Source organism: Cavia porcellus, unplaced genomic scaffold, assembly GCF_034190915.1.
Source record: "Cavia porcellus strain 051 isolate PalLab524CR breed Dunkin Hartley unplaced genomic scaffold, mCavPor4.1 scaffold_16, whole genome shotgun sequence".
Taxonomy (NCBI): Eukaryota; Metazoa; Chordata; class Mammalia; order Rodentia; family Caviidae; genus Cavia; species Cavia porcellus.
The window spans coordinates 30,783,832-30,800,196 of record NW_026947499.1 but is presented as its reverse complement, the minus strand read 5'-3'; the positions used below and the strand labels follow the sequence as shown (position 1 = coordinate 30,800,196).

At 43.6% G+C, this 16,365-nt stretch overlaps 1 protein-coding gene across 1 annotated transcript in view; it reads right to left on the bottom strand.

Annotated features, from left to right (window-relative positions):
* Ube2l3 (ubiquitin conjugating enzyme E2 L3) overlaps nucleotides 1-16,065 on the bottom strand; it is a 61,300-nt gene extending 45,235 nt beyond the window's left edge. Inside the window, exon 1 of the mRNA XM_003478057.5 lies at nucleotides 15,919-16,065. Within this exon, the coding sequence (XP_003478105.2) occupies nucleotides 15,919-15,945 (27 nt within the window). The 5' untranslated portion in view covers nucleotides 15,946-16,065. The remainder of the gene's footprint in view (nucleotides 1-15,918) is intronic.
* Nucleotides 16,066-16,365: the final 300 nt, after the last annotated feature.

Genomic DNA, 16,365 nt, shown 5'->3' with positions numbered 1-16,365 from the left:
TCAAAATAAAAAATTAAGGGGTGCTGGGCATGGTGGTGGGTGAAGGCCTGTTAATCCCAGCACTTGGGAGGCTGAGGTAGGACTTTTGAGTTTGAGATCAGCCTAGGCTACACAGTGAGTTCAAGGCCAGTCTGAACTACATAGCAAGATCCCATCTCAAAAAACAAAAACGAACAAAACAACAACAAAAATAGAAAAAAATTAAGGGATGGGGATATAGCTCAAGGCAAAGTCCTTGGGTTCAATTCCCAGTAAGAGGGAGTGAGGTGGACTCTAAAAGCATTAGATGATTCTATCTGGAATCATCCAGATCATCCAGCTGGAACAACTTAGTAACATTGTCTCAAAATTTAAAAACAACAATAAATAAATAAATAAATAAATAAATAAATGGGTTTGGAACTGAGAGTGTGGCGCCCATCTGTAATCCTAGCATTCAAAAGGCTGAGGCAGGGGATCGCTGTTTGAGGTCAGCCATGGCTAAAAAGTGAGTTCAAGGCCGGCCTGAACTGTGTAGTGCAACCCTGTCTCAAAACAGCCAAAAGGGGAGGGGGCCTGGGGATGTAGGCTCAGTAGCAGAGTACTTGCCTAGCATGTCTGAGACCCTGCATTCAAATCTTAGTACCACAAAATTAATTTTTTTTTTGGCACCAAGGATTGAACTCACGACCTCATGCTTGCCAGGCAGGTACTTATGCCACTGAGCTAAATCCCTAGCCCTTAAAATAAATAAATAAAGTAACTAATTAATTTTTTAAATAAAGTAAGGGCTAGACACAGTGCCTGCCTGGTAAGCATAAGGTCCTGAATTCCATTCCCATTACAAAAAAAAAAAAGGCTAGGACTGTAGCTCAATGATAGAATGCTTGCCTGGAATGTGCAAGGCTTTAGGTTGAATCCTTAGTACCACCAAAAGGGGAAGGAGAGAGGCAGGTCAAATTTCCATGAATGAAGAAAAAAGAACCAGGGCCAATAACTAATCTCAAGTGGACTCTGACTCAGTGATAGAATATTACAGCTTTTTAAATTTTGGTGGGTGTTCTGTTTAGTTATTTGAGACAGGATCTTGCTATCCAGTTCAGGTTGGCCTTAAATGTACTGCGGAGCTCAGGCTAGCCTTGAACTCATGGCAGACCTCTTGCCTCAGCCTCCCCAGTGCTGGTATCACAGGTGTATGCCACTATTCCCAGCTATCGTGTCTTTGAAAGGGGCAGCAAGTTGTCACTTCACTCCAGACACTCAGATGATAGAGGACACTAAACAGCCACTGGTCAGAAAGGGGGGCTGGGGATTTAGCTCAATGGCATCAGTACCTGCCTTGCAAGCGGGCTGTCGTGAGTTCGATCCCCGGTACCAATAAAAAGGAAAAAGACAAAAACAAAGAACTGTCAGAAGGACACTACCTGTGCAGAAGAGAACTGCACTTGACAACCCTACGAATATTGTCCAAAGCCAGTACCACAGAGTTAGGTGAACAGACTATATAGAATAACTAGTGGGGCTAAACCAAAGTTAGGAACACTAAGTCTTAATGCAAGACTGCTCCTACTGTGTAGACAAGTACTACATCCAGTACCACTACATCATTTTGTATTTGCTAAATGGAAAAAGGCACGTTGTGTGTTCCTAAATAAACCTTGGAAAAATAAAACTAATTCCCCTTCCTGACTGTTGAGGTGGGTCAAAAGCAGAGAAATGCTAATCTAGGCACTTTCAGGGCAGATCAGGGGAAGCCCAGCAACTCCACAGGGAAACAGTTATGCAGAACAAGCTCTGGTGAACCTTTTTTTTTTTTTTTTTTTTTTTTTTGTCTTTTTTGAGACAGGATCTCCCTATGCAGTTCGGGCTGATCTTGAGCTCACTTTGTAGCCCAGGCTGGTCTCAAACTCAAAAAGATTCTCCTGCCTCAGACACCTGAGCACTGGGATTACAGCGTGAGCCACTATGTCCGGCTTAATTGGTAAACCTTTAAGAACAGAGAAATTTAGTGTGCTCGTGCATATCTACAATCCCAACAACCAAGAGGGACAAACAGAAGGATTATCAAGAGCCTGAGGCCAGCCTGGGCTACATGGTAAATTCAAGGTAGCCTGAACTATGTAGCAAGATCCAGTTTAAAAAAAAAAAAAAAAAAAGGGAAAACTCAACTATTAGAACAGATGTCCAAGTTTGGGAAACGTACGCAGAGAAATGGAAAGAAGAAAGTAGCTAGGGTGTTAGGAAAATAGCCAAGAAATAAGCTTGCCTAGAATGTTTACTACCACTGGAGAGTTATTACCACCAGGTCCAGAACACTCAATGTTGGTACATGTCTGAGCCTCTAGGCTGATTCAATACCAACATGTAGAGAAACAGGGTAGAAAAAAAGGATAGTCACTTGGGACCTTCTGCATCAAACTTCAAAGTGGGCTCAGTACCTACACCTGGGGAATGCAGTACTCCCAGGCGACTGTGATATACATTCCTGCCTAAGAACTACCTTACAGGCTCAACTGCAACCCCAGCACTCAGGAGACTAAGCCAGAGGACTGCAAGTCAAGGCCAACCTGAACTACTACACAGTGAGACCTTGTATCAGAAAGGAAGAGGAGAAAAAGAGAAAGGAAAAAAATCAACAACAAAGCAAAAACCCAAACCACAAAAGAACCACATTGATTGTGCTCACTCTGGCAGCACAAACACTATAAGGAACTACCATTCTCATACCACCCAGTCTTTCAGCAAAGGATTTATTCGAAAGTTGTCTTCAAGCCAGGGGTGGCTTTACATCCATACAATCCTTACATCCATACAATGCAAGAGGTTGAAGCTGAATTGCAAATTTCAACTCAGCCTCAGCAATAAGTGACAGAGCAAGACCTTGTTTCAAAATGAAAAATAATACTGCTTGATAAATTTTAGCTTGTACACTGATGGTTTTACCTTAACCTAAAATAATATACCAGTTAACCAATAAAATACTTTTTTTACCATATTTAATCTTAGCCAAAATGACAAGAAGCGATGACATCTTCTTTTAAAAAATTAATTTTAGGGGGCTGGGGATTTAGCTCAGCAGCATAAACGCCTGCCTTGCAAGCAGGCAGTCGCAAGTTTGATCCCTGGTACCGATAAAAATGAAAAAGACAAAAAAAAAAAGAAAAGAAAAAAGGGGGAGCTGGGTATGTGGCTCAGTGCAGAAACCCTGGGTTCAGTTCCCAATGTGTGTGGGAAGGGTTTGTCCTCCTCCTGCGAGGCTTCCGCCTGTGCACCTCTTTGGACAGTGACGCAAGTCCCTGCAATGGGTATATACTCAGATCAGAAAAGGAAAATACACGGGGGGATCAGGCAGTAAAGCAAAGAGGGAAACTGAGAACCATGATAGTTAAAGAAAAACAAAAAAAAAATCACTGTGAAATATGTTAAAGTCCTAGCCAGGGGTTTAGCTCAGCAGCATTAGCCCCTGCCTGGCAAGCATGAGGTCATGAGTTCGATCCCTGGTACCACAAAAAAAATTAGAAAAAAAGAAATACATTAAAGTTCTATAAAAATGAAATTATAGTCAGGAATGGTGGTGCACACCTATAATCCCAGCACTTGGGAAGCTGAGGCAAGAAGATCACTGCAAATTTGTAACGAATTGAGTTTAACAACTGCAGTATTACTGTAACAAAAAAGACTGGGGGCATGGTGATGCATGCCTATAATCCCAGCACTTGGGAGGCACAGAGAGGCAAGAGGATCCCTGAGTTTGAGGCTAGTTTGGACTACACATAGTGAATTTTCAGGCCAGGCTGAACTACAGAGCGACACCCTGTCTTGAGAAAAAAGGGAACAAAACAAAGCAAGAATGAGGGATGTAATTCAGTGTCAAGGCCCTAAACTCAATCCTTGGACTGCCAAGAAAGGCGGGGTAGAGGGGTGGCTGAGGACACAATTCTAAGGATTAGGATTTAATCCTAAGTATAAAAAACAAATAACAATGGGGCTGGGGATTTAGCTCAGCGGCATAAACGCCTGCCTTGCAAGCAGGCAGTCGTGGGTTCGATCCCTGGTACCGATAAAAACGAAAAAGACCAAAAAAAAAAAGTATTAAAAAAAAACAAATAACAAAAAAGTAAAGATTTTCAAACAAAGAAACCTGTACGTGGCTATCTCCATAATTCTTTCACCCATGCTATAAGATACTAGGTACTTTCAAAGGCAACAAAGCACTAAGCTAAGAGCATGGGGCTCTGTCTCCAATGGTGAGATCACATTCAGGAAAGCCCAATAACATATGGCCCCAACACATGTTTTCAGCCTCACTTCCTCTCATTAACTTAGAACATCTCTTGCTCACTCCCAATACCCACAAGTATCTTAGTACAGTCACAACTGGTACTATACCCCTTTGAAATTTGCCAAACTTGGTACACAATGCATTTTGATGTGAAAATTTTGTCCAGTACTTGTCATTTGGTACTCAATACAAGCCAGAATGTGTCAGTGTTGACTGCTTTGTGACTTGCAATTCTTCATAGCCAAAGCAATTTGCTTAGTACTGTTCTGTCTGGTACTCAATATACCTCCCAGAACCCATTAACAATGAGTTCCAAGGGGCTGGGGATTTAGCTCAGCAGCATAAGCACCTGCCTTGCAAGCAGGCGGTCATGAGTTCGATCCTTGATACTGATAAAAAAAAAAAAAAAAAAAGTGAGTTCCAAGGTACCACTGTATATGCCAAGAACTTTTCTAAGCACCTGATAAAACTAACTAACTTAACCTCCATATGTAGATGAAGTAATAAAAGCACAAAGAGGTTAAGTAAGTAACTTGCTCAAGTTAAAATACAGCAGACTCAAGAATAAAGTCCAGAGTCTGAGTTCTATTTTTTCCCTTCTGCAGTACTTCAAATTGAACTCAGGGCCTTTCATGTGCTAGGCAAGCACTCTGTCACTGAACTGTATCGTTAGCTATTTTTAAGTATCTAAAAGATAGTGGGTGTGGTAGTGCATGTTTGTAATGCCGGCACTCAGGATGCTGAGACATGAGGATCACTATACATTAGCTGGACCCTGTTTTCTGAGACAGGGCCCTTCCATATAGTTCAGGGTGGACTTAAACTCACTAAGAGACCCGGCTGGCCTCAAACTTGGAGCAATTCTCCTGATTCAGCTTCCCAAATGCTGGGATTACAGGTGTGTCAAAAATTTAATTTTTAAAATTTTTAAACAGAAAAAAAACTTTTTCCAGGTAAGATCTCACTAAATTGTCCATACTGGCCTTGAGCTTGTGATCCTCTTGCCTCAGCCTACCAAGTAATGGGATTATAGGCATATGCCACTATGACTGGTTTAGAACCTGAATTCTTAACCACTATTCAATAGTTACCTTCCCAACAGTTTTATCCTAAATGAAAACTCCCTCTATTTTTTCTGGTACTGGGAATGAACCCAAAGCTTTCACTCTGGATTATGTTCCTCCCCTCAGCCCTTTAAAAAAATTTTTTTTATTTAGGGATATACTCTCACTAAGTTGCTAAATTACCCACTCTGGGCTAGAATTCTCTGCCTCAGCCTTCCAGAATACTAAGATTACAGGCCATATGCCTAATTTCTTATTCTATCTTTTTTTGGGGGGTATCTTCTTGAGTCAAGTTCTTGCTATGTATTTATTTCAGGTTGGCCTTGAACTCACTATACAGCCTAGGCTGGCCTCCTGCTACCATGTTCAGTTCTTTTAAATTAGGGGAATTAAGTTTATCCAAACTTCAGGCAGCAGGCCTGGTGACACATACCTCTATTCCCAGTACTTAAGAGACTGAGGCAATGGGACCTCTGGCTCAGCGGTCTGCGTGCCCCCACTACAAACAGGAGGTCGCCAGTTCGATACTCTGTGCTCCCACCAGCCTCTCTGCTGTGGCCTGTCAAACCACACCTTCCTCCCCAGCCCCAATCATTTGCTGGAAACTCAGTGGCATAAGCACCTGCCTCCCAAGTGCATGGTCATGAGTCGATCACGGGTACCAAAAAAAAAAAAAAAAAAGAGAGACTGAGGCAAGAGGATCGCTGCAAGTTTGAGGTCAGTGTAGGTGACACAGTTGAGTTCAAGACCACTACATAGGGATAGGGAGATTCTGATCCTGTCTCAAAAAAGCAAAAGTTCAAGCAGGCTGAGGCTAGCTGGATATACAAAGATAAAACAAGTGAAGAACTTGCCACTTCTGAAGGATGCAAATGAAATTTAAAGACTATAGGGCAGCTCTGCCATCTATTCTTAAACCCATCACTATAATCTCCATGATATTCCTTCCAGAGACTAGCCAAGGAACTTAACCTTGCCATACCTGGTCTCACAAGAAGAGGACTACTAGTTTTGGAAAAGTGAGGTATATTGCATGCAACAACCTAAGATAAAACCAGGCCAGTTTCCTAGTGCTTTTGGAAAGCACGTAAGGGGCTGGACCAACTAAAATCCAAGGAGAGGATGGTACAGTCAAAAGCAGGCTGCTAGTTTTCGAGAGCTGAGACTGCTTCTGGGATGCTTCCTGGTATCTTCTAGAGTCACTTCCCACAGCCATTCTAGGGATGCAAGGGACTCAATCTCACCTATTTATATTCATTGCAACAAGCTGCAGTTGGCTAAAAGAAATACAGTTCCACCAGGAACATTTCCTTTTTAACTACTGAGATTCTACTCATTCCTAGAAAGCCAGGCAATAGTCTACCTCTTCCTCAAAGTTGGGGATGGGGGAAGAGTCTTCACCTCTCTGTGAGCCACCGTTCAACTGGCATACATCTGGGATACAGATGGACAGGTCAGATAACTTGGCTCCAGATACATACTATTTTTCTTTTTCACTGACCTCCTCAAGCGCAGGGCCAGAGGAGGTGTTCCTTGAGCTAAGTCTTAAAGGCTAGGAAGTCGCCTCGCTACAAAAAAGACAGGATTAAACCTGCATGGTAAAGCATACCTGTAATCCCAGCCTTTCTGGAGCCAAAAGCAGAAGGATTGCAAATTAAAGGCCTACATGGGCAACTTAGTGATAACCTGCCTTGAAATTTTAAAATACATTTTTAAAAAGGGCCAGGGGTGTAACTCAGTGGGGTCAAATGCTTACCTAATATGCATACAACCCTATATTCAATTCCAGCACCTGAAAATAAACAAAGCATGCAATATCTAGGGACTTCCACAGGCAAACAGAAAGATGAGGCTAGAGAGATCAGACCTTGAGACAATACACTAAGGTCTGTGGACTTGCTTATAACCCAGAGTCACACCCTTCTGGGCACAGGGCCTGGGCATTTGCATGCATAAGTTCCACACACCACAACTACTTCAGTCCACTGCTGGGCAGGATATGTCAGAGGATAGGCTGACTGGTTAGGAATCTGACACAAGTGGGCCCATCACAGATGGGAATGGCCTGAACTAAATCAGTGGCAGAAGAGATGGAAAGAAGACAGGCAAAGAACAAAAATAGTTGCCACAGCCGGGCATGGTGGCACACGCCTGTAATCCCTGCACTCCTGAGGCTGAGGTGGGAGGATCATTGTGAGTTCGAGACCAGGCTGGGCTACAAAGTGAGCTCAAGGCCAGCCTGAACTGCATGGCGAGACCCCCGTCTCAAAAAAGACAAAAAAAAAAAAGATGCCATAGTTCAGCAGAATCTGGTAGCTGGCTAGACATGGGAGGAAGGATTCTGGGGGTTCCCCAAGCATTTTCCCCTGGAACGTACAGTAGACAAGTAAAATGCTAATTAATCAAGACAGGAAAAGTGAGTGTCCAGAGGAAGATCTATAAAATGACCTCAGACTTCAGGTCTCCATACCATTCTACAGAAAAGTCTTGATATGGTTGGACAAAAGTGTGGGCTCATAGTTGGGCACATGGGGCAGAAATGATGCCACATACCTGAAAATCCTAGCACTTGTGAGGCTGAGGAAGTAAGATTACCAAGAGTTCAATGCCCGTCTGGATTATATAGAGAGTTCAAGGTCAACCTAAACTACACAGCAAGAATCTGTCTCAAAAAATAAATAAATAAAATAAAAAATTTTAAAAAGAAAAATTTTTAGGGCTGGGGGTTTAACTCAGCGGCATAAGTGCCTGCTTAGCAAGCATGAGGCTGTAAGTTTGATCCCTGGTACCAAAAAAAAAAAAAAAAAAAATAGAAATTTTTAGCCAGGGGCAGTGGTGCAAAGATTGTAATCTAGTACTCAGGAAGCTCAAGCTGCGGGATTGCTGCAAGTTCAAGGTCAGCATGAACTGCATAGTAAGACCTTGTCTCAAAAAGACAAAAGGCCCAGGATACAGCTCAGTGGCAAAGCACATGCCTGGCACCAAAAGGAAAGGAAAGAAATTTGTACAAAGGGCTGAGGAATGTAGCTCAGTGCAAAAGCTGAGTCCAGTCCCTACTACCATCTACCACACACACACACACTGGGCTCAAGCTGAGCAGGGTAGCACATGTCTATAACTCCAGCATTCAGGAGGCAAAGGCAGGAGGACCACCACAAGGCCAATCCAGACCACACAGGGAACTCAAGGCCAGCCTAAACCACACAGAGGCCGTCTCAAAAGCAAGCAAGCAAACAAACAAACAAAACTAGCCCCAGGACAGATATCTCTTGTGGTTCTCTAAGCTTTAAGTCCTCACTGTTTGTAACAAAGAAAACAGATGTGTCATGAAACATTTAATGGTATGCCTCTGTTATTATTTTGGTGCTGTAGAATGAACCCAAGGCCTGGTGCGTGCTAAGCATGTCACCACTGAACTTATATATCCCTAGTCCCCTTAATGACACTTCTCCATAAGAGTAATAACACTTTCAAGTGACTTGATCTAACAATTAATCAACAACCTCCTCCTCTTGAAACAGGTGTCATTAACACATCTCACTCCTTTCTTTTTTTGAGATACGTTTTCACTATGTTGCCCAGGCTGGCCTTGAACTCACAATCTTCCTGCCTCAGCCTCCTGAGAAGCTGAGACTACAGATACATAACAACACCATGCCTGGTTAAGTCTTTTGGTGTAAGTGTTTGTGTGAGGCTTTCTGAGGGTCTCATTATGTGGGTACAGCTGGTCCTGAACTAACTAGCCCAGGATGGCTTGGAACTTATAGCTATCCTCTGGCCTCAGCTGCCCAAGTGCTGGGGTTACAGGTGTGTACCACCCATGCCAGTGAACAGGTGTTTCTTGGAGTTCAAACAAGATTAGGAAAAACCAGGCTGGGGATTTAGCTCAGCAGCATTAGCACCTGCCTTGCAAGTGTGCAGTCGTGAGTTTGATCCCAGGTACCGTTAAAAGAAAGAAAAAGATTAGGTAAAACCCCACTATTCTGAGACAAGTGTTTTTGTTCTAGAATATACCTTAAGAAGTGCCATAAAAGTTGCAATAATTAAGTATATTATATTCTCTTTCTCAGAGTCTGCTCAAATTTATATTCATTCTCCATCTCTCTGTCTCTTTCTTGGTTTTTGCTGAGGTGTGAGACAGGATCTTGCTATATAGGTCAGTCAGTCTGGCCTTGACTCACTATGTAGCCCAGATTGGCCGTGAACCCACTGTAATCATTCTGCCTCAATCTCTTGAGTGTTGGGATTATAGCCATATTCAATTCTCTTTTGATAGAAAAATATTTATCCAGGCATGGCAGCACATACCTGGATCCCAGCACTTGGAAGGCTGAGGCAGAAGGATCACTGAGTTTAAGCCTGAGCTACTTAAAGAGTTCAAGGCCAGCATGAACCACACAGAGGAACTCTATCTGAAAAAACAAAGCAGCCATGGGGGCTCACACCTGTAATCTCAGCACAAGGAAGGCTGAGGTAGGAGGATCATGCGAGTTTAAGACCAGCCTAGGCTACAAAGTAAGCTCAAGACCTGCCTGAACTATGTGCGAGACCCTGTCTCAAAAAAGAAAACATTTGCACCTGGTAGGAAGATAAAAGTTCAGTTTAGCCTGGCTAATTTTAGTGAGACACTGTCTCAAAATAAAAATTTTTTAAAAGGCCCAGGGTTCAGGGCCAGGGACATAGCAGCATAAGCACCTGCCTGGCAAATGACTTGAGTTCCATTCCCAGTACCAAAAAAACAAACAAACAAACAAACAAAAAACCCCTAGGGTTCAATCCTCAGTATCAGTGAAAAACAACAACAGCAACAACAAATGAGTAAGCTAAAGTGGTGGACACCTGTAATCCTAGTCCTCTGGGAGGCTGTCAGGAGGACTGAAAGTTTGAGCTCTGCCTGGGCACCTTAATGGTTTATACAGACCCTGTACCAAAACAATCAATAGGAAAAGCTTGGGAATGTGCTAGGGCCAAGGCTCTGGGTTTAACCCTCACTAACAACACAAAAAGAAAACAAAAAACAAACAAGAGCCTGAATCTGAATTTATTTTGCAAATGGATTTGGGTTGTGGGAAATTGAGAAAACTGTTTGTATTCCCTTTAAAAAACAAACAAACAAACAAAAAAAAAACCACTCCTCCCTTTCCCTGAACTGGGGATTGGACAAGGTTACCAGGTCTTGCCACTGAGGTAATTTCCAGTGTCTTGTTTTGTTTTGCTTTGTTTTTTGGCTACAGGCTTTCAACTGAATTGCCCAAATTGAGCTTAAACATTGAACCCTCCTGTCTCATCGCAGAGTTCTGGGATGACAGGCATGTACCATCATCCCTGGTTAAGTATTCAGGTCAATTTTACTGGAACACTATCATCTATAAAACTCCTTCTTCAGGGCCAGGGATTTAGCTCGCAGCATAAATGCCTGCCTGGCAGGAACAAGGCCATAAGTTGGATCCCTGGTAAAAAAAAAAAAACCTCTTCAATTTCCCTCATCTTTTTTTTAAAAGACTCTACGCTGCCCAGGCTGGCCTCAAAGCAATCGTCCTTCTTCAACCTTCTGCAGGTAGAACTAGAAGAGGCACTGTGGTCAGCTCTCCCTTTACTTCCTAAAACAACTAACACATAGTCATTGCTCTGTAGTATTAATTACCCAACCTGGAGGAATATAAACCTTCCATTAGAAGTGGATGATGGGGATTTAGCTCAGCGGCAAAAGCGTCTGCCTTGCAAGCATGTGGTTATAAGTTTGATCCCCGGTACCGATTTAAAAAAAAAGATGTAAAAGTGGGCATGATGGTGCACACTTACAGATCTAGGACTCAGGAGGTTGAGGCAGGAGGATTGCTGAGAGTTCAAGGCCAGTCTAAACTACATACTGAGACCCTGTCTTAAAAAAAAAAAAAAAGCGGGGCGTGGTGGCTCACACCTGTAATCCCAAGCACTAGGGAGGCTGAGGTGGGAGGATCCTTGGGAGTTCAAGACCAGCCTGGGCTACAAAGTCAGCTCAAGGCCAGCCTGAACTGCACAGCGAGACCCCATCTCAAAAAAGACAAAAAAAATGAAAAAAAGAAAAAAAGTAAAATAAAACCCCAAAAACAAACTACAACAAAAAAACAACCTGGGGGCTAGGGATTTAGCTCAGCAGCATAAGCGCCTGCCTTGCAAGCAGGCAGTTCGATCTCTGGAGGTACCGATAAAAAGGGAAAACACACACACACACACACACACACAAAAAAAAAAAAAAAAAAAAAAAAAAAAACCTGGTATTACTCAAAAGCAAAACCAGTTCATTGCTTGATACAATGAATTCCAAGGACCAAATTGCTACTGAGCAACTCCTACTCATTCAGATGTGCTTATGGACTGAGAAAGTACACCAATATGGTGAAGATTAAACAACATTGAAAAGCTATGCAAATCTCAATTCCTGAGCTGGGTGTTGTGGCGCACACCTGTGATCACAGCACTTAGGAGGCTGAGGCAGGATTGCTGAGTTCTAGGCAATCAAGGTTAGCCTGAACTGCATTGCAAGCCCATCTCAAAAAAAAAAAAAAAAAAAAAACCTCAATTCCTCATCTCAATAGTTATGCCATAATAACTAATAAAATGTTCCCTCCCTCTAAATCCACAAATTTCCCCTTTGAGAAAAGCCCTTCTGGGAAGCTACTCAATTGGAGAGCCCCTTGGGGGAGCTATGTGTAGTATGAGGCTGCAAAGAGATGATGAGAAAGCAATTTTCCTAAGCCAGACAGAGGTTTTGCTTTTGGTTTTGTAGCTATTCCCCTATCCTAACTGAAGCAATGAGTGTTATCATCAGTGCTCAATTAGCTGCTTTAAATGTATGTTTTATTTTAAAAAATGTATGTTTTATTAACATTATGATCTTAAAAAGTGATCTGAAAAAAATCTTTTTGAAATTTTGCTGAAAGTAACTTTCCAATCTGATATACCCAACTCACTTTTACTACTGTACTTTGCACTACCTTCAGATAGTCCATTGTGTTTTTTGTTTTTTGAGATAGGTTCTTGCTAAATAGCCCAGGCTGCTCTCCAACTCACAGCAATCCTCCTGCTTCAGCCTACTGAGTGCTAAGATTACAGCCCTGTGTGCCACCACACTTGGATAAAAGAAATCAGTTATACTAAGTGTTTTGGAAAAGATTTTATGAGGAAATCTAAAGTTCTTCAAAATGTAAGTAAGTTGGATGTGGTGGAGCATGCATTCCTGCAGTTCCAGCACTTAAGGAGGCTGAGGAAGGAGGATGGAAGTTAGCTAGGGTTACTTTGTGAGCTCAAGGCCAGCTTGATCTCCACAGTGAGGCCCTGTCTCCAAAAAAACAAAGCAAAACAAAAAAGATAATTTGATTATTTAACATCTGTTCTACATGAGGCATTGACATAAGCACTACATTCCAATTTTTCACCACTGAAAACCTATTTTCTGCTGGGCATGATGGTATACACCTAAAGTCCTAGCATTTGGAAGACCAAGGCATGTGGATCATAGGAAGCCTGAACTACATATTGAGGCACTATCTCAAACCCCACCCCCCACAAAAAAGGAAGAAAAACTTCCATTTATTATTTCTATCCCAAGTACTGAAAGACTCTGTTGATCAACCTGCATCATTAAGTTTTCTTCATTCTTTTTAAAATAAATCTGAAAACTGATTATTAAGTCAAGGTCAGCATACAGCTAGAATTCACCTACCAAACTGAAAAAATTTCCATCTATAACTGAAGAAAACTGAACATACTCTTCCACACAGCCTTGAAAGAAATAGAGGAAATGTGACAAGGGACATGGAATTTGGATCTTGGAGCCTGACATTTAGTGCCTCATCTCTTCCTACTACAGTACTACTTCACTTAAAGTAATTTTCAAGTTACCTAAACTTTACAATTACCTCTTTATAAAAGTACAGTAAAATGATAATACATTAAATTTGATTCTGAAAACATAAAAAAAGGCCTCATGCAAATAACCTTGTTCATTCAGTAAGAAATCAGTTAATGTTACGTATTTTTTTCTGAGCTCCAATTCTTAGAAACAAATAATGTAAAAACCATAAATCCATTCTCGGACCAACTGCCTGGGGATTCCAAACTAGGTCAACTGGGCTAGACTGAGGGAGGCCAATATGAAATAGCTCAAGAGCCTTCACTTTAAGGAAATCAGAAACTAGTGTGGGAAAGACAAGTCTGGTGGGGAAGGGTGGTCAGACCACAGCCTAGTAATTCTAGTACTCTAGTAATTCTAGTAGTTGGGAGGTTGAGGCCATAAGGATCAGGAGTTCTAGGCCAGTTTGGGATACATAATGAGTTTAAGGCCAGCCTGAATTAGGAAGTGAGACACTAGGGAGTCTCAGAGAGAAAGGGAGAAAGAGGAAAGAAAGGGAGAGAGACAAAGAGAGAGGGAGAAAGGGAGAGGGGGAGAGAGAGAGAGAGAGAGACAAGCTTGTAATATGAATCAGATCTTGACAATGTTCAAAAGGGAAACAAAGAAAGTGCGGTGGTCAAAAGAAGAAACACCTCACTCTGAGGGGACTGGAGGGCACACAGTATAGATGGCACTGGAGTTCAATCAAGGACTTGCCTGGAAGACCAGAGTGGTTAAAAGGCAGCCTTTCCTAGGTAAATCATACACAATGTGCAACAGGAAACCCCATGACTTCGCTTTGAAGCCACATAGAACTGATCATAGCCCACTCTCTACCTGGCTGAGTAGCCCAGAGCAAGTTACTATGCATTCTATTTTCTCATCTACAAAGTGAGGACAATAACGTCTACTTCAAAGGGAAGATTAAACATGATCATGAATATGAAGTACGGAGTTGCAGAGTAGAAGCTGGAAAAATTAGCTGTTGGAATTAGGTATAAAAGATTGAAGGGAACCAAAGGATGGGAGGTAATCATGTTGAACTGATTGTTTTCAGCCTAAGAAAGTTCTTGCACGCCAAGAGGTTACAATTGGCTGCTTAAGGCCACTAGGACCGTACAGGTTTCTTTCTTTCTTTCTTTTTTTTTTTTGAGACAGGGTCTTTCTATGCAGTTCAGGTTGACCTTGAGCTCACTTTGTAGCCTAGGATGGTCTGGAACTCGCAATAATCCTCCTGCCTCAGCCTCCCAAGTACTGGGATTACAGGCGTGAGCCACCAGGCCTGGTGGCCATACATGTTTCTAACAAGAGGAAAAAGATTGAATATTTGCTATAGAAGAACTCTAGTGTCCTTGAAGGGTAGTCAAAGGAGTGGGCACCTGAGAGAGGGTGATGGAGTTCAGTAATTTCAATGAGATTAAGAAGCCAGACATGCACTTAGAAAATCTTTAAAGTTAAATCTGCAAGGCATACCAGATGGCAGTACTTGATGAGCAGAGAAATAAATGAATTAACAGTCCTTTCATCTAGGTGAATAGTGGTGTCGCTGACAGAAAAGATGAGGAGGGGTTTGGAGTACAATGATCTTTTGCGCTTACTTCCACTACAGTTTTATAAAGTCTTATGTCTTCACCAGTCCTTAGTGAAAAGGAAAAGTCCTTAGGAAAGGAGGATTCAGCGGTTGCGACTCCACTTTGAATATCTAGTTCTACCAATTGTGACTCTACCCAGACAAAATCCCCAACTCTTTATCTCTTCCCAGGAAGAGCTCCGGTCCCTGTCCCAGACGAGATGCTGCTCGCCTGGACTACACCGTCAACGATTCACAAATGTTGACTTGTAGTGACCTCCCCCAGAACATCAGCAAATCCACTGATGAGCGAACTAAGTCAATTTAGCAACTGTGTTCCTCACCAAAGGAGAGGCATTAAGAAGGTACCCCATTACATTCGAGATCCAAAGCAAGTGTAACCAAGTTATTTTTACAAACTTTGGTTTTGACTCGAACGACAGGAGCCAACTCTCACCCCCCTTCAAATGGCACTTTGCTTCGACAAGGAAAGGAGATCGAAATGACTAAGTGGTGGATGGGGAAGAAGATGAGGAAGGAGAACCGAGCCGCGAATGGGGTCGAACCCACGCCTTCCTGGAGTTGAAACTTCCCGGCTGTGTGATTCTGCAGTCACAAGGCGACAGTTTTCTCGGTCTCAGAGCAATTTCAAACGACCCACCAACAAACGGATCTAGTTCTGGCCGCCAGCCTCCTTCTTTCCTCCTCAGCCCAGGCCGGGCCTTTAGCCCAGGGCGGGGCGGCTCCGCAGCGCGGGATCCCCACTAGGGTTCCGGGGCTCTGTGTTCGGGCCTTCTCCGCGCCGCTAGCCTAGGCTCTGCCCGCCAAACCCCGCATTCACGGCGACCCCCGCCGGGGCCGCGGACGCCGCGACAACGGCGACACGGCTGGGCCCCAGGAGGAGGGTCACGCGGACGCCTGGATTGGGCGGAGGGCCAGTGGCAGCCCCGGCGCGGCCTGCAGCTCCCGCCCAGGCTGCGGCCTAGATGGCCCCGTTAGTTCGCTCAGCTCCATGCGGTCCGGCGGGACAGCGGGGCCACATAGAGGGGGAACCCGGGCGACGGCGCCCAGGAGAGCTCTAGGCCCACTGAGGGGCCCCCGGTTCACAACGCCGCCTCCCGCCCTACCGGCACCGGAGAATGGCTTTTACCTTCATCAGCCTCCTGCTGGCCGCCATCTTGGATCTGGTGCTGCTACCTTCCCAGAATGCATTGCGCCCGGTCGGGCGGCTGGAGCCCCCGCACTTCCTGGAGCGGGGGAGGGGTGGTGTGAGGGGCGGGGCTCTTCCCCGAGCGAAGCACCTACTATGTGCTGGTCACGATGCGGAGGAGTAGCCGGTGAACCCTGGTGAACCAAACAGTCAGAGACCTCACCTATCCAGGCTGACAGCAGATGTGAAGTGCCTGGCACATAGTAACTGCACCAATGATTATTCGTTGTATAAAATATTTGAAAAACCAAAATTATTTCAGGTACAGATAAATGCTATGAAGAAGTGAAAACAGTGATGAAATAGTAACTGTGGGGGGTCCGGGGATTTAAGTCAGTGACATAAGCGCCTGCCTGAAAAGTGTGAGGTCCTGAGTTGGATCCCCGG